Raw genomic sequence first — 21,478 nt, 5'->3', positions numbered from 1 at the left:
TTAATTTGCGGAATCGCGGCGATCCCGCACCCATAGGAATGCATTGTTCCGCTTATTTCCCACATGTGGCTGTGCACACCATGCGGAAAGTAAGCAGAACATTTGCGGATGGTACTCACGGTCCGGAGGAGAGGAGACTGTCCTCCGGGCTTTGGGTACCATATTCCTGTAAAAAAAAGAATTTCAAAATAAAAAATATTGTTATTCTCACCCTCCGACGTCCCGCGCAGCCTTCCCGCTTCTCTTCATGCTCTCGTTCCCAGTAGTCCTTTGCGAAAATGCTCGCGATGACGTCCGTTCTCGCGGGATCGCGAAGTCTCGCGGTCATTCGCGCGACGTCATCGCGAATTACCGCGAGACGTCGCGATCCCGCGAGAACTGACGTCATCGAGGGCATTTTCGCAAAGGATTACTGGGAACGGATGCGCGGGACGTCGGAGGGTAAGAATAACACCATTTTTTATTTTTTTTTACATCCTATCTTTTACTACTGATGCTGCATAGGCGGCCTCAGTAGTAAAAAGTTGGTCACACTCGTCAAACACTGTGTTTGACGAGTGTGACCAACCTGTCAATCAGTTCTCCAAGCGATGCTCCACATCGCTTGGAAAACGCTAGCATTCTGCAAGCTAATTATGCTTGCAAAATGCTAGTTTTTCTGCGGGAAAATCGCGGGAATTTAAAATGCGATTTTCCCGCGGACTGGAATTCCGGAATTCTCGCGGTAATTTCCGCGAGAGTTCCGTTACGTGTGCACTTAGCCTTAAGGACGCTGCTTCATATAGGTGGCGCTAGAGTTCTAAACCTTTTCCTCTCTGAAGAGGCAATTTGCATCTGTAATAGAATAGAAGATATTGTGGGAAATTATGAAAATCTAGTAGAAGGGTAAAACTAGGGGGAAGACTGTTAGAAAAGAAGAAATGGAATGTGCCCAATATTAGTTCCGCCTTGCCATCAGATCGCTAGATCATGACACTCTGAGAATGTCCACATGCGGCACTCCAGCTCTTGTGATTTCCCAGCATGCACCGACAGCCTGGAGCTGTAGCTATATAAGCTGGAGGGGGAGCAGACCCTTGGAATACCATCCACACACATTATTCACTGATGCATGGACACAGCGAAGATGACTGCTGAAAGCCGCAGCACTTACATGACGGAATCACCCTTCTAAGAAATTAATTAGTCAGCAAGTTACATTATCACGTTTTATTTGTTAGAAAATCCATATTAAAGCACCATTGCAGCATGTTTGCTTATTTCAGCACTGGAGTGGCTCCATTAAGCTAATCTGACCTTAACATTATACTCACTGTGAAGAAACCAGTTTGTGTCTTAATTTCCCAGACAACATTGTTTTTGCAAACCAAGAAGAATTGACTTATCTGTATATTGGCTTGTGGACTTAAGTGTTTATGTCTGGTGGGTCAAGAAGACAGACTTGCATACCATTGAACATACTGTATAAGTCTGTAATAGCGACTTGTACATAGTGATATGCTAATTGTGTATTGTATTCTATAACCAGTTTGTTGACTTCGAAGGTAGATGGGGAAAGGCTGTGAGGGTGGACTGAAGGACACTGGGTAAATCTAAAAATAGATCACCTGCCTTGGGTATAAATGAGACTTCTCTTCTGGTTGGTGTCACTCTTCAGGCTCTCAGCTCAGGGTACTTCGGACCCAGCTGAAAGAACACAGGACTGCTCTCGGGTATCTCCCTACGCTTGTCGTTACTTCCTCTCTGCGTGCATATCTCAGGTGGAGTAGCGACCCTGGGAGCTCGGACATAACATCTACCATTATCCCAGCGAGTCAGCGGAAGTAAGGGTTAGACCCTGTAATGTGCACCATCTTGCGGTAAGTGCTGGGATTGTTCTGTTTGCTATTGGGTGTTGTGGTTCAATAAAGCATGGCCACACTGTTTTACCCTAACCCTGTGTTGTCTGTGTAGTGTATTGCCCACCAGGAGATAGAGCGGGCGTTCAGTAGTATGAGCCCTGGTCCTTGCAGTCTTGCTAAAGGCAGCCGTGCCAGCAGACAAGAGCACCCACTAACCCAGTTTCTCCACACTCACCAAATGCAGTCTTCATCTGTTGACGGCGCCACTCCGGTCACGCGCCACCATCTTTTGACCGTAACTTCTAACTGATCAAAAAAAGCTGAGGTAATGGTCACAAGCTCTCAGTATAGGTCTATGTGACCCTCGTTCTGGCCTCATAGACTTACATCGAGAAGTGACTTCCAGATCGCCCAACAAATACTGGAGCGATCCGGCAGGTCACAACCTGCAGAAAACGAGCGAAGCGACGCCGGGAACAGAGGAAGATGATGGCGGCTGGTACGTATGAGATTACAGGGAACTTGGATTAGTTGCAACACTCCAGTGCAGCAATAAAAAAAAACAAAAACGCTGGAGTGGTGCTTTGTAGGAAAAATGTAAGATGGACAAACCTGTATTTCATCTCCGTATTCTCCTATGACCTCGACCAACCTAGAAAGAAGGTCGGATAATGCATGGGCTGAGAGCGGCTGCTTCAAAGCTCGCAGGATCTGGAAAGAGCGCCCGGCGTAATGTCTAGAAGAGCTGGCGAGAGCGGTCTGTAGAGCCACTTCACTTAGGTGCTGCTCCAAGTGGAAGCCTGAGGAACAGCACAAAAACAATACATTTATTAAAAAAAAAAAAAAAATTGTAAAGGAAAAAAAAAACAAAACCAACAAAAAAAAAAAAAATTACAAAAATAATTTTTCTAAAATATGACCTTTAGAGTTTTAGAATTTGAAGGTCAGCCATAGTGGTTATTCAAAATCTTAATTTATAATATATACACAGCCTAAAAGCTAAAAGACAAATTATTCTACATTATGTACAAGTATTAGCGACTACCAGTACAGTTCACTCTTTTTAAAAGCCTAACGGTTTGGTTCCTACAGTTGTGGCCAAAAGTATTGACACCCCTGCAATTCTGTCAGATAATACTCAGTTTCTTCCTGAAAATGATTGCAAACACAAATTCTTTGGTATTATTATCTTCATTTAATTTGTCTTAAATGAAAAAACCCAAAAAGAATTGTCCTAAAGCCAAATTGGATATGATTCCACACCAAACATAAAAAAGAAGGAGGACAAAAGTATTGGCACTGTTCGAAAAATCATGTGATGCTTCTCTAATTTGTGTAAGTAACAGCACCTGTAACTTACCTGTGGCACCTAACAGGTGTTGGCAATAACTAAATCACACTTGCAGCCAGTTGACATGGATTAAAGTTGACTCAACCTCTGTCCTGTGTCCTTGTGTGTACCACATTGAGCATGGAGAAAAGAAAGAAGACCAAAGAACTGTCTGAGGACTTGAGAAACCAAATTGTGAGGAAGCATGAGCAATCTCAAGGCTACAAGTCCATCTCCAAAGACCTGAATGTTCCTGTGTCTACTGTGCGCAGTGTCATCAAGAAGTTTAAAGCCCATGGCACTGTGGCTAACCTCCCTAGATGTGGACGGAAAAGAAAAATTGACAAGAGATTTCAACGCAAGATTGTGCGGATGTTGGATAAAGAACCTCAACTAACATCCAAGTTCAAGCTGCCCTGCAGTCTGAGGGTACAACAGTGTCAACCCGTACTATCCGTCAGCATCTGAATGAAAAGTGACTGTATGGTAGGAGACCCAGGAAGACCCCACTTCTTACCCCGAGACATAAAAAAGCCAGGCTGGAGTTTGCCAAAACTTACCTGAAAAAGCCTAAAACGTTTTGGAAGAATGTTCTCTGGTCAGATGAGACAAAAGTAGAGCTTTTTGGGCAAAGGCATCAACAGAGTTTACAGGAGTAAAAAAGAGGCATTCAAAGAAAAGAACACGGTCCCTACAGTGAAACATGGCAGAGGTTCCCTGATGTTTTGGGGTTGCTTTGAAGCCTCTGGCACTGGACTGCTTGACCGTGTGCATGGCATTATGAAGTCTGAAGACTACCAACAAATTTTGCAGCATAATGTAGGGCCCAGTGTGAGAAAGCTGGGTCTCCCTCAGAGGTCATGGGTCTTCCAGCAGGACAATGACCCAAAACACACTTCAAAAAGCACTAGAAAATGGTTCGAGAGAAAGCACTGGAGACTTCTAAGGTGGCCAGCAATGAGTCCAGACCTGAATCCCATAGAACACCTGTGGAGAGATCTAAAAATGGCAGTTTGGAGAAGGCACCCTTCAAATATCAAGGACCTGGAGCAGTTTGCCAAAGAAGAATGGTCTAAAATTCCAGCAGAGCATTGTAAGAAACTCATTGATGGTTACCGGAAGCGGTGGGTCGCAGTTATTTTGGCTAAAGGTTGTGCAACCAAGTATTAGGCTGAGGGTGCCAATACTTTTGTCTGGCCCATTTTTGGAGTTTTGTGTGAAATGATCAATGTTTTGCTTTTTGCTTCATTCTCTTTAGTGTTTTTTCATTTAAGACAAATTAAATGAAGATGATAATACCAAAGAATTTGTGTTTTCAATCATTTTCAGGAAGAAACCGAGTTTTATCTGACAAAATTGCAGGGGTGTCAATACTTTTGGCCACAACTGTATTAGCATGTACTTGCGAGAATCAGTGGCCCAGCAGGGGGCAGCGTAGCGCTACTTCTAATAAAGTAATGGCCGCTCTGAGATCATGTCAAATAAATACAAAATAAGAACCACATATTCTTCACACATAAGGATCAGAAAATTACCAGATTTTGAGTCCTTAAATACAGACACTACATGACGTAAGAAGTTGGTGAGCTGATCTGCACTTCTGGAATTCTGGTTCTTGGGTGTGATATCCTCATGGCACCAGAGAGGCCCGAATGCTCTGCAACAACAGAAGACAATAGTATAGTACAGAATTAACCCTTTCATGACAGCAATTTTTTTTTTTTTTTTTTAATTTCCCTTTTCTTTCAAGAGCCATAACCTCAAAAAGGAAACCTGTCACCAGGTTTTCCCTATATAAACTTTGTCCACCATCTTTAATGCCTCTTTTACAGCAGTCTAAGTGTATGTAGGTCCCCAACCCCCTCTGCATATCCCCAAAAATATATTTTTTAACCCCTCCATACGGCGCAGTCCGACCCTATGCCTCCGCTATCCTTGCAATCACCTTTCTCTAGCCCTGCTTCATGTGTACGATGCATCCTATGTCTCCAATCTAGCTCCTGTGCAGGCGCACGTCGCCCTGCCGAGGGCAGAGAACAGTACTGTAGAGGCATTGCACTGGCTTTACTTCCGGGTCATCGGCGCTCTTCGGCCTTTCCTGGCTTATGTGCACTCGCGTTGTATAGTATATATAGCATTGTTTAGCTTGGTCTGCCTGTGTAAACAGTACTCGCGTTGTATAGTATATATAGCATTGTTTAGCTTTAAGCTTGGTCTGCCTGTGTAAACAGGACTCACATTGTATAGTATATATAGCATTGTTTAGCTTGGTCTTCCTGTGTAAACAGGACTCGCGTTGTATAGTATATATAGCATTCTTTAGCTTGGTCTGCCTGTGTAAACAGGACTCGTGTTGTATAGTATATATGGCATTGTTTAGCTTGGCTGCCTGTGTAACCAGGACTCGCATTGTATAGTATATATAGCATTGTCTCGCTTGGTCTGACTGTGTAAACAGGACTCGCGTTGTATACTATATATAGCATTGTTTAGCTTGGCCTGCCTGTGTAAACAGGACTCACGTTGTATACTATATATAGCATTGTTTAGCTTGGTCTGCCTGTGTAAACAGGACTCACGTTGTATACTATATATAGCATTGTTTAGCTTGGTCTGCCTGTGTAAACAGGACTCGCGTTGTATAGTATATATAGCATTGTTTAGCTTGGTCTGCCTGTGTAAACAGGACTCACGCTGTATAGTATATATAGCATTGTTTAGCTTGGTCTGCCTGTGTAAACAGGACTCGCGTTGTATACTATATATAGCATTGTTTAGCTTGGTCTGCCTGTGTAATAAACAGGACTCGCGTTGTATAGTATATATAGCATTGTTTAGCTTGGTCTGCCTGTGTAAACAGGACTCGCGTTGTATAGTATATATAGCATGGTTTAGCTTGGTCTGCATGTGTAATAAACAGGACTTGCGTTGTATAGTATATATAGCATTGTTTAGCTTGGTCTGCCTGTGTAAACAGGACTCGCGATGTATAGTATATATAGCATTGTTTAGCTTGGCCTGCCTGTGTAAACAGGACTCGCGTTGTATAGTATATATAGCATGGTTTAGCTTGGTCTGCATGTGTAATAAACAGGACTCGCGTTGTATAGTATATATAGCATTGTTTAGCTTGGTCTGCCTGTGTAAACAGGACTCACGTTGTATAGTATATATAGCATTGTTTAGCTTGGTCTGCATGTGTAATAAACAGGACTCGCGTTGTATAGTGTATATAGCATCGTTTAGCTTGGTCTGCCTGTGTAAACAGGACTCGCGTTGTATAGTATATATAGCATTGTTTAGTTTAGCTTTAGCTTGGGCTGCCTGTGTAAACACACATTTAAACGACCATTGAATAATAAAGGTTTACTGATCGGAGGTCGTATTGTGCGTCTCGCTGGTCCATGTAAACAGATGCTTAGTCTTAAATAGATCAGCAGAGACTTTGTCTGGCTCATAAATCTGATTGCTGTAGGATCCGTCTGTTAAACCATTGATGTGAACGGATCAGATTTTCTTAAGTTTGAAACTGATCCAGTTTTTTCTTTATCGTCGGATCCATTTCAAGCAAACAAATCGCTGGACACAAGAACTCCACCTAACTACTGAGAATATTGCCGAGTGTTAAGTGAGTGATGTTCATAGCTACACAAACACTGATAAACCTGGTTTCTCAGGAGGCCTGTGTGATAGGTTATCAGCAGCAGATTCAGAAGTTCAGATACAATCATCTCTCCCATCCAGACGGCTCACCTGGTGGTCAGAAACTCAATTAGCTTGTTGGCTTTTTCATCCAGTTCCACTGATGTGTCCACATCCTCGATCTCCTGGCTGATCTGGGGGATGTTCCCACTGCTTCCTCCAAGACTGATACTGGAGGAGGTAGAACTGGAACTGAGGCCGGAGTCTGGCACTGGAGAAGACTGGTACTCCCGGAGAAAGTCAAAGCCTCCTGCCAAAGATAATACAGGAATGTAGCATATCTCTCTCCGGCACGCACACAGACGCACACACAGACATGCACACAGACGCGTCTGAGGGATAGTTTGTATTTTGCAAATTCCAATGTGTTCCCATACACATCGTCGGATAAACACTAGTGAGGGCACGGCCATGTCTACGGCACGTGAAGTTATACACAACGGGCATTTGGCGTCCTTTGATCCAACAATACTAATTGGATGAAAATTTGGGGGGTTTTAATTTCATTTAAAGCACCACTCCAGCATTTTTCTTTCTTGCACATACTGGAGTGGTGCTTTAAAAGTAATTCCCCTGCCCTGTCTCATACTCACCTGCCACCGCCTTCATTGTTTTCCAGCGTTGTTCCCGTCACTCTCCGTAGAAAAGTGACCTGCCAGCAACTCCAGTGTTTCATAAAGCGGCGCGGAGGTCACTTTTCAATACAAGTCTATGAAAGCCTCGTTTGTTGTTATTGAGAGCTTGTCTTGGCTTCTGACTTCCAGCCAATCAGAAACATGGGTATTACATACCTGGTAATGTGTTTTTCCAGGGGACATGACGGCACCACGAGAGAGGGGATCCGCCCTACGAGGACAGGAAACCTTCAAGATAAAAGGGGCGGCTCCTCTCTCCGCATCAGTTGTTTTACAGAGCACAAGAGGAACTCCGCAGGTTAGTGGACACATAAATAATACCTATTTTACACTGCTAAATTTCCCACACCAAGGGAGTGTATAATACTAACAAAAACACCCAACTAATGACGTGATCAAATAGGGCGGGAATATAAGGGTGCCGTCATGTCCCTTGGAAAAACACATTACCAGGTATGTAATACCCGTGTTTTTCCATGGTACATGATGGCACCACGAGAGAGTTACAGAGATTTGTATTGTCTTTTAGGGGGGGATCACTGCCTGCAACACTCTTCTCCCAAATGTGAGATCAGAGGTAGCAGATAGGTCTAATCTGTAATGTCTGAAAAAGGTAGATGGAGAGGACCAAGTGGCCGCCTTACATATTTGGTCGATGGAGGCGTCCGCTCTCTCCGCCCAGGATGTTGCCATGGCTCTCGTGGAGTGGGCTTTTAGGCCCTCTGGAACAGCCCTGCCTGCACTACTATATGCTAGTATGATGGCCTCTCTCACCCATCTAGCTATAGCTTGCTTAGAGGCTTTAAGGCCTTTCCTTGCCCCCTGGTATGAGATAAACAAGGCCCTCTGTTTCCTCCATGGTTTTGTCACCTCTAAATACTGTAGGATACATCTCCTAACGTCTAGACAATGTAACCTCTCTTCCTTTTTGTTACCAGGGTTAGGACAGAAGGATGGCAAGATTATTTCCTGAGCTCTGTGAAATCTCGACACTACCTTAGGGAGGTATGCTGGGTCTAATCTTAGCACAACTCTATCATCCATAACCTGAGTGTATGGTGGGTCTGCTGATAGTGCGTGTAAGTCCCCAACCCTACGTGCCGATGTGAGTGCCACTAACAGGGCTGTTTTTAAGGTTAACACTTTGTCTGATATTGCGTCTATTGGTTCAAATGGACTTTCCGTTAGGGATGATAGGACTAAATTTAGATCCCAGGGAGGAGGTTTAGGCGATGGGACAGAGTCCGCTCTAGTACAGGCCCGGATAAATCTGGCGACCCATCTATCGCTTGCCAGGTCATAGTTGAATAATGCTGCCAGGGCTGAAACGTGTACTTTCAGGGTGCTGACCGCTAAGCCCAAGTCTAAGCCCCTTTGCAGAAACTCTAGCACTGCCCTCACCGGTACTTCCCCTTCCTGTATTGGGCCTGAGGTGGATAAGAACTTCCTCCATATCCTCCCATATATTTTTGTAGTCACTGGTTTTCTGCTGCTGATTAAGGTGGAAATCAATCTCGCTGAAAACCCTTTCTTTTCTAATAGTGACCTTTCAAATTCCAGGCTGTCAAATGCAGCCTGGAATTCGGAGGATGATTGAAGGGACCCTGTGTTAGGAGGTCGTGATCCTCTGGGAGCACCCATGGGTCTGTCACTGACATTACTCTCAGCCAATAGAACCACGGCCTTTTTGGCCAAAAGGGAGCTATCATAATTACTCTGGCTTGGTCCTCCCTGATCTTTTTCAGGACTAATGGAATGCGGCATATCGGAGGGAATGCGTACAGGAGACCTGATGTCCATTTTATTCTGAATAGTTCCTTTTGGATAAATAATTTAGGCTTACTGTGCGCTGCTGAGATCAGGATAAAGTCACCACATGAGAAACTTGTCATCCCCTGAGGAATAAATGGTTTTTCATTTCGAAACGCGTTGGGAATAAAGAGTTAAAAAGTTTCTCATGTGGTGACTTTATCCTGATCTCAGCAGCGCACAGTAAGCCTAAATTATTTATCCAAAAGGAACTATATTGACGGTCACGGTTGTGAACCTCGGGCGTGCAGCAGGCTGACATTTATATGCTTTTATTCATTCTGGGGAAGGTGAGTAGATTCCATCTGAATTTATTTCATTTTTTACCCAGATAAGACCCTATTGCGCTTTTTCTTTCCTTAGTTTTATCCCATTTTATTCTGAAGGCGTCTACCGCCAGTGGCATGTCTGCTGGTCTTAGGGAGCAGAATTTTTGAACTTTTCTGTTGGTTTTTGAGGCGAAGAGATCTATTATGGGTTTTCCCCACCTCTGCACAATTTGCTGAAAAATGGACTCTTTTAGGCACCATTCTCCTTGCTTTAAGTGGTTCCTGCTCAGAAAGTCCGCCCTCAGGTTGTCCGCGCCTCGGATATGCAGGGCCGATAATGAAAGGAACTGATGTTCCGCCAGAGTCAGGATTCTTTTTGCTATTTCCATCAATGACCGAGAACGAGTGCCCCCTTGATGGTTCACGTATGCAACCGCTGTACGATTGTCTGATAGGACTTTCACATGATGTCCTCTCAGGTGTGTCAGTAATCCTTCCAGCGCTCTTTCGATGGCTAGCAGTTCCCACTCGTTTGAGGATAGATCTTTTTCCCCCTGAGCCCAAGTATCTTGGAGCCATAGGGTGTCTAGATGGGCTCCCCAGCCCCAGGGACTGGCATCTGTCGTGACTACTCTGGAGGCTGCATATGTCCAAGGGTACTCCCCTCGGAGAGGACTCTATCTGTAACCACCATTTTAGCGACTGGAGTACAGGATCCGGGATGGTGAGCTTCTGTTCTAACTGCCCCTGAAGCGTCAGATCGCTTTGTAACACACACCACTGAAGTTCCCTTGCGTGAAATTGTGCCCATTTTATCGCTGGTATGCAGGAGGTTAGGGACCCCAGCACTGACATGCTTTCCTCAGAGTCATTGTTGGCTTTCCTAATGTTGTTCTGATTAGGTTTTTGATTTTCTCTTCTTTTTCCTTTGGGAGGCGACACTCCTGTATTACCGAGTCTATTGTTAGGCCCAAAAAATTCTGGACCATTGTTGGCTCCAACCTGGATTTTTTGAAGTTCAGTTGCCAACCCAGAGTCTGAAGAGTCTCTATCACTGTCTTGACTTTTTCCTGACAGTGAGCGAAATCTTTCCCCACTATCAAGAAGTCGTCCAGATATGGTATTACTAGAGCATCTTTTTCTCTGAGATGTGCCGTGACCTCCGCAATTAACTTCGTAAAGACCCGGGGGGCTGTTGCTACCCCAAAGGGCAGAGCCTTGTATTGAAAATGATGCCACTGAGAGTTTATCTGGACTGCCACCCTGAGATATTTGCGGTCTTGCTGCCGAATCGGGACATGATAGTAAGCGTCCTTGAGATCCAGGACCGCCATGTAACACCGAGGGAAGAGGAGTTTTACTGTAGATCTTATTGTCTCCATCTTGAATGATGGGACTACTAGATACTTGTTGAGGCCTTTCAGGTTTACAATCGTCCTCCAGGAATCGTCTGGTTTCTTTATCAGAAACAGGGGGGAGTAAAAGCCTTTCTTCTTTTCTTTTTCTGGAACTTCTTCCAGTACGAGTTTTTGTACAAGCGATAATACCTCCTCTTCCAAACTCTTTTGTCTTTCCTGAGATGATTGTACCGGAGTTTGAATGAATTTTTGTGGTGGCCAATGGTGGAATTTTAACTCCAGACCTGACCCTACTATCGGATCCAGGTGCTGGATGAGATCCTTTCCCAGGCTGGGAGGAAGTGAGAGAGCCTTCCCCCCACCTGAGAAGGACCGTCACTGGGCAGGTTTTTTGGCTTCTCTTGGGGGCTTACTGAAATAGAAGCCTCTCCCTCCTCTGTATCGTCTGTCGGAATTGCTCTTGTCACGATCTTTAAATTGTTGTCTCCTGAACTTTCGGCCCCTCTGAAAGGAGCGCCGAAAGGCCTGAAATGGTTGTTTCGGAAAATTCTTTTTGGTATCACTCGCTTTCTCCAGCACTTCATCCAATGCCGGGCCGAACAAGAAATTTCCTTCACATGGTAGAGAGCAAAGTTTCATTTTCGCCTGTGTGTCCCCCGGCCAGCATTTGAGCCATACCGCCCGCCGTCCCACATTGGTTAAGGCTGCTGATTTTGAGGCTAGCCTGGCCGAATCTGCTGATGCCTCTGCGAGAAAGTTCGCCGCTGCCCTAATAGCCGGCAATGATTCCAGAATCGTCTCTCTGGGAACCCCTTGTTCCAATTGATCCTCCAAGTTGTCTGTCCATATCTTTAAGGACCTAGCCACACAAGTGGCTGCGATGGCGGGTCTTAGTGCGCCAGCCGAGGTTTCCCAGGCTGCCTTAAGGCAACTATCCGCCTTTCGGTCCAGTGGCTCTTTTAGAAACCCCAAGTCCTCAAAGGGTAGGGAGGATTTTCTGGCGACCTTTGATATCGCCACATCAATTTTGGGGGCCCTATCCCAGGATGAGGATGCCTCTTCCTCAAATGGGTATCTCCTCTTCAGGGAATTTGTATTCTGGGACTTCCTTTCTGGTTTTTCCCACTCGCGATTTATGAGTGCTTTCAGTTGCTCATTAACAGGGAAGGTTCTACGTTTTCTCTTTTGCAGTCCACTAAACATGAGATCTTGGGCTGTCTTTTTTGTCCGCTCTTCTACTAGCCCCATGGTAGATCTAACTGCTTTAATGAGTTCATCCGTAGCTTCTACTGGAAACGTATCTTCCCCGTCCGAGCTACTTCCTGAATACTGTGACTTATTTGAGTCGTCTTCTGACCCTGTAGAGTCCTGTTGAGAGACCCCTGAGGGGCTTAATCTCCTAGCTTTTCTTTCTGTATCTACCGTTTGTAATGCTCTTACTGACTTGGAAACTTCCGTCTGAATTATGGCCCTCAAACTATCCGAAAATGAGGGCGTCTCCTCCGCTATGGTCTTGTTAATGCACTCCTGGCATAAATTTTTGTTCCAGGCTGTTTCTACGGGACTTTTACATAAAGCACATTCTTTATTTTTTGACTTTCCTCCATATTTCTTAGGGACCTCCTATACTCCACCCCGTCCATATATATAAGAGGAGGAGGAGAGGAAAAAGAGAGGCAAAAAAGAGAAAGAGAACAGACATTAGATTACTGGACTTTCTCGAGGTTCACTCACCACTCGGACGCTTCATAGAACGGGTACCGGATCTGGAGGTTGGCTGGTCCTCTCACTGTCTCCCAATGAGACTACGGACCCCTCTTTTTTGCGGTGACGATCCGCCCGTGCGCTGCCCGAGTGGCTCACACTACTGCTGCGGCGTGCTTTTGCTTTTTCGTCTGAGCACTACCGCCTCTCCTTTGCTTCCTGGCGCGGTTGTATATGCTCTGGCGTAGGGCTCTCCATTATGCTGCATATGGCTGCAAGCAGTCACCCCACTCAGAATTGGTGCTGTGACGCCCGCTCACCTTTCCTGGCGATTTAAATAGTACTTTCCTTTTTTTTTTTCCTGGACCAGCTGGTCTCGCACTCTTCCTGTCTCTCCCAGGCCCCGCGGTGCTGTGCGCCCCCTCCACTTCCGGGTCGCACGCAACCGCTTCCGGTTCGGCAGCCATCATGCGCGCTCCGAGTGCGCGCTGCCCCCGGTGCGGCCAGACGACCTGCTGTGCGGGCCGGGTGAGCGCTTGGGCCCCCCTACTTCGGGGCCCCCAGACACCCCTTACCCCCGATGGACCTGGACCACGGATCAGCTACACCTGCCGCACTCCGCTGATGTCATCCATGGTGGGCCTGGACTCCCATGCTGCAGAGCACCTTCTGACTGCAGGTACTCTGCGGGGTCCAGTGTCTGGCCTTCGACAGGGAGGGTCACTGTCCGTGGCCTCCGAGGAGCTCTTCTGCCCGGGCACCGATGTGTCTCCTGGGCTGCATGGCCACTATATGTCGACAGGGAGGGAGCACGGAAAGTGGCCTCCGTGGACTTCTATGGGGCAAGTTTTGGTCATCTTGGAGGGTACACGAACTATGGTCTCCGAGGCATCATTACTTCACCCGGGCAACTGCCTCACGGGCTGTGGCCATGCACTCGCTCAGGGGGGACATAGGAATATATGGCCCCCGAGGCGACTACCGGTACCTGGTGACGGGTGTAGCAGACCAGTGCCTGCCACTAATCACCCGACCCAGGCCCAGGCATCCTCTTCGGAATCTTCAAAGAGGCTTTCATCTTGAGGGTTCCCCGTCGAGGACAGGAAACCAACTGATGCAGAGAGAGGAGCCGCCCCCTTTTATCTTGAAGGTTTCCTGTCCTCGTAGGGCGGATCCCCTCTCTCGTGGTGCCGTCATGTACCATGGGAAAACTGCGCTTACAAGATGAAATTGGAGGACCTGAGCTGCCCCAAAAAACGGTGAAGACGCCGGAGGGCGAGTATATGATCGGGACCAGGCAGCTTACATGTAAAGCGCCACTCTAGCCCTGAAAAACAAAAACGTTGGATCACTTATTGATCAGTTGGGGTCTCAAAATAAGAACGCCAAAATTCTCAAAATTAGGAAGTAGTAGCACAGATTAATGGCCACCATACACATTAGATTATTTATTAGAAGATTTCTGTGCAGGAAACAAGCTCAAGGCTCCTTGGTCCCATGATCAGCAGAGGTCATCTGACTTACTTCCATCAATCATAGGGTTAAGGAAATGTTCTGTAATCTTTTGTTATTCTTTGCATAATTCCTCATATGGTTCCAGGGGTACAGGCCTTTTTATTTGGCGCAAACTTTTATGGTCATTTCCAAAGGGGTGTGGCTCACAGGATCCCCTGGGGCGTGTCTTTAGGCTGCTGTGTATTATTACCCTGGGAGCACCGCCCCCTTGCAAAGACCATAAAGATTTGCACTAAATTAAAAGGCCCATATCTCACGAATTGTATATAGAATTAAAAAAAAAAAAAAATGAAATACTCGGGAGCAGTGGGGACAAACTGGGAGCAAAAACTGTCCACTTTTGGCCTGGTGACAGGTCCTCTTTAAATTGTACCCGTTGCTTCAGGTAACCAGAATAATGTGTGCACAAGACGAACAACACTACTTCCGACCATTATATGAATTGTTTCCTGGATTTTTTCCAGGCTCTTCCTATAATTTTCAGTTGTCTCGGATTGGTAGCAGTAGCATCTATGATGTCTTTCATACACAGCACGCTGCATAGATGGATTCACTTCTTTCTCTGTAGCACACAGGCAGAAGCAGCAGCAAGATGCAGGGCATTGTACATCAGTATTGAGCTGTGTGGCTGTGATTCCAGCACTGTACGAAAAATATATGCTGAAAGCTGTAGCACGATCTTTGTGTGTCTACCTAGTCTCGCACTGAGTGCTCCATAGAATTTAATAGGCTCTGTAAGCTGACTGCTTTCTGTGCCGACAGTCCATTCTGCATATTCATAGAATTGAAGACCTCACATCGATTTCTTCCCTTTTGATTAACATTCACCCTCTTTCATCTTTAAGTCTGAGGATAATTGTGATTACCTGTGTATGGGTACTCAGAATGGCAGGAAGACTGCACAGTTAACGTTTTGGCCTCATTGATCTCTCGAGCATGCAGAAGGACAGAGGCAATGCTTGAGAAATTGCTATTGCAGGACAGCGCAATCAAAAGATGGAGTAGGAGCTTCCTGCTGTGTACAAAGACCTCAGGGCGGTAATGGTCCAGACCTAGGAAATACAGGAGAGCATATTAACTTTCGCAAGAATCAAACTGTCAGATTTTGAGTTTTACATAGAGCTGAGATTTCAGAGAATTAATTTTTAGTGGGGTTGTCCTGCAGGGATTTTTTTTTTTTTACAAAAGGCCTAAGAGTGTTTTAAAAAATTAATAAGAGGCACTAAGCAGACAGGCTACCCCGCACTCCCGTTCTGCTGCTCACAGCTCTCCCCCACCGGTCTCTACTTCCTGCTTTCATCTCAACATACATCAATTTCTGTGTCATGTCATCTTCAAAAGGTGTAATGTGAAGCACGTAGGCCCCACTGCAAATCTGTAACCAGGCCCTTCGCTATTAACAGAGGTGTCTTTGGAATGAAACGGCTACTGCTACAGTGGCATGTAAAAGTTTCTGTACCCCTGGTCAAAATTACTGTAATTGTGAACAGTTTAGCAAGTTGATGAAATGATCAGAAAAAGGCCTAAAGTTAAAGATGACACATTTCCTTTGTATTTTAGGCCAAAAAATAAAGTATTTTCATCTTTTACATTTTAAAAATTACAAAAAGGAAATTGGGCACCCTGCATAGTTAGTATCTAGTAGCAACCCCTTTACAAAAGACCGCAGCTTGTATACGCTTTTTGTAGCCAGTCAAGAGTCTTTCAATTCTTATTTGAGGGATTTTCATCCATTCTTCCTTGGAAAATTCTTCCACTTCTGTGACATTCCTGGGTCGTCTTGCTTCCTCTGGTATTTTGAAATCTAGCCACAGATTTTCAATTATTTTCAGATCAGTGGACTGTGAGGGCCATTGTAACACCTTCAGATTGCGCCTTTTGAGGTAGTTTATTGTGGAATTTGATGTGTGTTTAGGATCATTATCTATTTGTAGAAGCCATCCTCTTTCACACTTCAGCTTTTCTTACAGATGGTGTTATGTCTGCTTCAAGAATTAGCAGAAATTTCATTATTCCATTTACCCATGAAATGTTCTCCATGTCATTGGCTGCAACACAACCCTAAAGTGTGATTGATCCACCCCCATGCTTAATGGTTGGTGAGATGTTCTTTTCCTGAAATTCTGCGCCCTTTTTCTCCACACAAACCTTTGATCATTGTGGCCAAAGGGTTCTATTTTAACCTCATTGGTCCATAGGACTTGTTTCCAAAATGCATGTTCTTTTGCATACTTCTGTCGCGGACTTGTATGGTGAGGAAGCAGGAGAGGTTTTCTTATGATGACTCTTCCATGAAGGCTATATTTGTGCAGGTGTCTTTTTAGAATATACAACAATTCCAGAGTCTGCTAAATCTACCTGAAGGTCTTTTACAGTCAAGCAGGAGTTCCAATTTGCCTCTCCCACAAGCAAGTCTTATGGAAATTTAGCTTGGTCTTCCAGACCTTATCTTGACCTCCACTGTTCCTGTTAACTGACATTTCTTAATTACATTTCAAAGTGAGGAAAGGGCAACTTGAAAACGCTTTGCTATCTTCTTTAACTTTCTCCTGCTTTGTGGGCCTTCACCATTTTCATTCTCAAAGTGCTAGGCAGGAACTTACAAGAACCCACGGCTGCTGTTTTTGGCACAAGGTTAGAGGAGGCTGGGTTTTTATAAAACTGGGAAATTTGCAGCACCTGGCCTTTCCTAGCAATGATAGTGAACAAGCCATAACCCTATCAGGCTAATTAAGGTCTAAAACCTTGGTCAAAGATATTTACATATAATTGTAAATTTTAAAATGAGAAAAATGACAATATATTTTTTGCCTAAATACAAAGGAAATGTGTCAGTTTTAACTTTAGGCCTTTTAGTGATCATTTCATGGTCAACTTGCTTAACTGCTCACAATTAGAGTAATTTGACCAGGGGTGCCCAAACTTTTTTTTACATACCACTGTGTAGTCTAGAATCACTCACCATCAAATCCTGCATGACTTTAACACCTGCATAATTAGCAAGTAATTTTCTATGTACAAATGTGCTTATTTGGACCAATTAATCAGCTCAGATGTTCTTGATTTTCATTAATTTCAAAGATTAATTCAAGAACTTAAGAACGCTCAAGTGGAAAATCCATGGGAAAGATTTATCGCTTTGCCTTACAGTCCAAATTAATGCATTTTTCCCTTGTTCAGTGAGGCCTAAAATAGTTTGTCAAATTGAATTAAAATAATATTATTGTACAAAGTTAAGCATACAATTTAAATAGACGTGACCCTGATAAATGCCCCAAAATCGTGAGCAGCATGTATCAAGCACCGGCTGTTTGATCTCAACCAGGTATGCCTGACTCTTAAACATTGCGGCGTTTCAAAGAAAAACTTACTTTAATAGTCGTTGAGACCGCACTATAGACTAGTCGGACAGGTGTGTCCCAGGCGGCTTCTTCCCTGACAAGTCTCTGCATATAAAAGCACATAGGCAGAGAGCTGTCCATCAAGGTCAGGGGGCGGGGAGAAGCTGCTTGGGCCCCGCCTATCTATCGACAGCGCAGCTTGGACCCCCATGAGTAAATAATAGTATATTTTTCTATGTAACGCCGCAGTGTTTCAGAGTCAAGCACACCTGGCTGAGATCGTGCAGCCAATGCCTGACACATGCTGCCCACCCGATTACAATGTGCGACCATTTAATGTATGCGCTGATGTTTTAACTCTTCCCTGAAGGTTAATGGTAGGAAAATGGAGGGATAGGCATATTGGATTTCAACATGCCTGTTCCATTTGCTCTCAAAGGAGATAAACCAGTGCCTGATGTGTCTGATACTAGCGTATTTCCATCTCTCTATTGAGAACTCATGCATGCTTGGCTTAGGGGAGCATGCATGCGTATTAAGGGGGGTGTGGGAGGCTTGGAAAGAATAGCTTTTAGCCAATCAAGTGTACAGGCCCCTTTACATTTCAGTGAACTCCTGCAATGTTACTAGATGAAAACAGACATGATGGCCTTTGGGTGCATAGGAATAGTAGTGGAATTGGGCAACCAAAGGTCGTTAGATCTGTAGATCACAAGGATTATTAAACAGACTATTATACTGTACATTAGAAGGATTGCACAAGATCAGAAAATAATTTCTGGTTGTTTTTTTTCAGAAACCGTATCACATTAATCCACGGGTTGTCTTGGCTATTGAAGCTCAGCTCACTGATGCTGAGCGGCAAAATCCCACCCTGTGGACAGGAAGGGGCAGAGTCGCTAGAGCGAAGCTGTGATATTTTTCTTATATTCTAAAACTGCATTTTCCCCACTGCCCCAAAAGAATCAGCCAAGTCATCATAACTTGCAGGTTACATTGTAAATGGTGGCACATTGCTAGCCTATGCCATCACTTAATGTTCACTGAAGGTTTGATCTCTAAGACCCCCGCCAATCCTTAGACTATGTGCCCACGATGCAGAAATGTTGCGGAAATGTCCGCAGCATTTACGCATCTCCCCGCTGCGGGTAAAACACATGCGGAAGTCGCATGCATTTTCCCGCAAAACACAAGCGTTTTTAGCTTGCAGAATGCTTGCGCTTTTCCAAGCGATTTGAAGCATCGCTTGGAAAAGTGATTGACAGGTTGGTCACACTTGTCAAGCTTAGTGCTCGACAAGTGTGACCAACTTTTTACTATTGATGCTGCCTATGCGGCATCAATAGTAAAAGATAGAATGCAAAAAATAAATAAAAAACAGATATACTTACCCTCTGTCAGCCCCCGGAATTCTCCCACATCTCAGCGACGCTGCCAGCAACTTCCGTTCCGAGGGATGCCTTGTGACAATGACCTCTGATGACGTAGCATCACGCGAGACCGCTACATCATCAGAGATCATTCGCGCAATACATCCCTGGGAACGAAAGTTGCTGGCAGCGTGGCTGAGAGGCGGGAGGACTCCGGGGGCCAACAGAGGGTAAGTATATCCCTATTTTTTATTTTATTTCTATTTTTTACAGGAATATGGTACCCAGGGCATGGAGGAGAGTCTCCACTCCTCGAGACCCTGAGTACCATCTGCAGATGAAGCGCTCACTTTACGCATGGTGGGCATAGCCACATGCGTAAAGTGAGCGTTTGACTGCAATCCTACGGCGGCGGCAACACCGCGACTCCGCAGAAAGAATGGACATGCTGCGGATTTTACCACTACGCAATTCTGCAGTGGAAAAATCTGCAGCATGGGCACAGCAACTGCGGAATCCCATAGGATTTCATGGGAAAGCGTCTTTTAAGCGTTTCCGCCGAGGAAAAAACGAGGCGGAAACACTTAAAAAACGCAATGTGGGCACACAGCCTTAGAATGAAGGGGCTGCAGTAGTGATTGTCATTCACACTTTTCCCTCTTCAGAGAGGCGTTGTGGCTAGTGATTGGCAGTAGCGGTCATACATGCGGATGGCCAGTAAAAGATGGACAGAACGGTGGCTCACTGGTTAGCAGTGTGGCTTTGCTTTGTAGTGCTGAGGTTCTGGCTTAAAATCCCATCAAGGACAACATCTGCAAGGAGTTTGTATGTTCTCCTTGTGTTTGCAGGGTTTCCTCCCACACGCCAAAGACATAATGATGGCGAATTTAGATAGTGACCCCAATGGGGACAGCAATAAGAATAATGTTTGTAAAGCTGGAATATGATAGCGGTATATAAGCAAAGCATAATAATCATCTCTATGTATTTTGTTCTGGGATGTATTACAAGAGGCACAGATGGGATTAGTATAGTAGTAAGTTGTAGTAGTAGCAAGTAGTATGTTTTTTTCATTTTTGCTTTTTTAAATCAGATGTAAAACCCTATAAGAAATGGCATATTCTATTAATATGTCCTCAGTCCATGAAATAAAGAAGTGAATACCCCTTTAACTCTTAAAGGGAACCAGGTATATTATTTTCCAAAATGTTGTGGTGTTTGTGGATGATTGACAGGTTGGATGTATATAGGGAGAGACCTGTCATTCACCCGCAGCAGCACTGGGAAAAGCCGGACAGACTAGTCCCCGGCCAAAATATGAAGGTATATACTTTCTCTGGAACACTGTAGTATTTCCAAGAATAATATACCAGGTTGCAATCCTGCATTTATGATGACCACAGTTTGGGCAGCATAAATCTCCTGACAGGTTCCTTTTAAAAATTTCGGCCTAAATTTAATAAATATCCACAAAAACAGGTCACCCCAGAAGATAGCCGGCTGCACCAAGAAGGTCCAAGGCAACATCTCAACACCAAGAAACGGTACTTGCCTAAGAAGAGAGCGTGGAGAAGCAGAGGAAGGTGAAGGGCCCAGTCTTCTCTCACACTGTGATCCACCACCATTTCAGTCATGAATATCACCGCAATATTACACCTGTGCAAAAAAGGAAAAAAAATGATAAGAAATTCAACTCAATATTATATCTCTTTTAATAACAATGTTTAATAGGTTTCTCTACAAAGACAGATCTTGAAAAATAAAATCTTTAATACGATTTCTTAGATGCTCTCAGAAACGATGATCTGACGTTTCCCTGTAGCTTTCATGTAGAACAGACGGTACATGTCTGCGTTTTGTCTCTTTCAACACGAATGGTGAAAGTAACGCAAAAAAATGTGAGCACTGATAAGAGCGAGCTCACGTGGGCAGTCTGTGCACAAAGCCAAGAACCACCAAGACCCGCTTATCACGGCGCTACCATCAGACGTTTCCTGTGTGTTGACGTTGGGTCTATTGCAAAACTGGCTGCAGATAAGAGCGAGACCACAACTCACTTCTACTGTCAGCACATGACCACCAGTCCTCTACCAGCGGGCCAACGTTAGGAGAATACAATGATAAGAAAAGCGTTCGGTGGTAAATGGGCTTTTTTTTTACCTTTGACCTTGCCTAATTTGGTATTATATGAGCCCCTATCAGACTATGCCTTATGACCCATCATCTCCAGGAATACTTCAGGGAGTAAAAGGAGACCAATATATAAAGCCTCTGTCAAATATACAGTACTCGGCAAAAGTTTTAGGCAGGTGTCGCAAAAATGGAGCAAGGTAAGAAGGTTTTCAAAATCAGAACTGTCAATTAATAAAATGTAAAGTGAGTAAACAAAAGAGAAATCTAAATCAAATCTTTGTTTGGTGTGACCGCCCTTTACCTTCAAAGAAGCATCAATTCTTCTAGGTACACTTGCAGAAAGTCAGAGACAGTGCATCGCAACAAGACACAAGGTAGTTATATTACATTAGCAAGGACTCTCCCAAGCAAAGACTTCCAAGCAGTCTGGGGTTTCAGTATAAGCTGTTCAAGCTCTTGAGTAAACATCAA

At 44.6% G+C, this 21,478-nt stretch overlaps 1 protein-coding gene across 6 annotated transcripts in view; it reads right to left on the bottom strand.

Annotated features, from left to right (window-relative positions):
- The window catches only part of FRY (FRY microtubule binding protein), a 546,108-nt gene that overhangs the window by 61,524 nt on the left and 463,106 nt on the right, over positions 1-21,478 (bottom strand). For all 6 annotated transcript variants that reach the window (XM_073583182.1, XM_073583178.1, XM_073583180.1 and 3 more), the window contains 5 exons: positions 20,427-20,530; positions 15,030-15,215; positions 6,925-7,123; positions 4,707-4,828; positions 2,454-2,641 (listed from right to left, as the gene is read on the bottom strand). In XM_073583182.1, the coding sequence (XP_073439283.1) occupies positions 2,454-2,641; positions 4,707-4,828; positions 6,925-7,123; positions 15,030-15,215; positions 20,427-20,530 (799 nt within the window). The remainder of the gene's footprint in view (positions 1-2,453; positions 2,642-4,706; positions 4,829-6,924; positions 7,124-15,029; positions 15,216-20,426; positions 20,531-21,478) is intronic.

This window comes from Dendrobates tinctorius, unplaced genomic scaffold (assembly GCF_039654945.1).
Source record: "Dendrobates tinctorius isolate UK_male_01 unplaced genomic scaffold, ASM3965494v1 ptg000075l, whole genome shotgun sequence".
In the NCBI taxonomy this organism is placed as follows: Eukaryota; Metazoa; Chordata; class Amphibia; order Anura; family Dendrobatidae; genus Dendrobates; species Dendrobates tinctorius.
The sequence above is the reverse complement of the archived record's forward strand: the minus strand, read 5'-3'. Positions and strand labels throughout refer to the sequence as shown.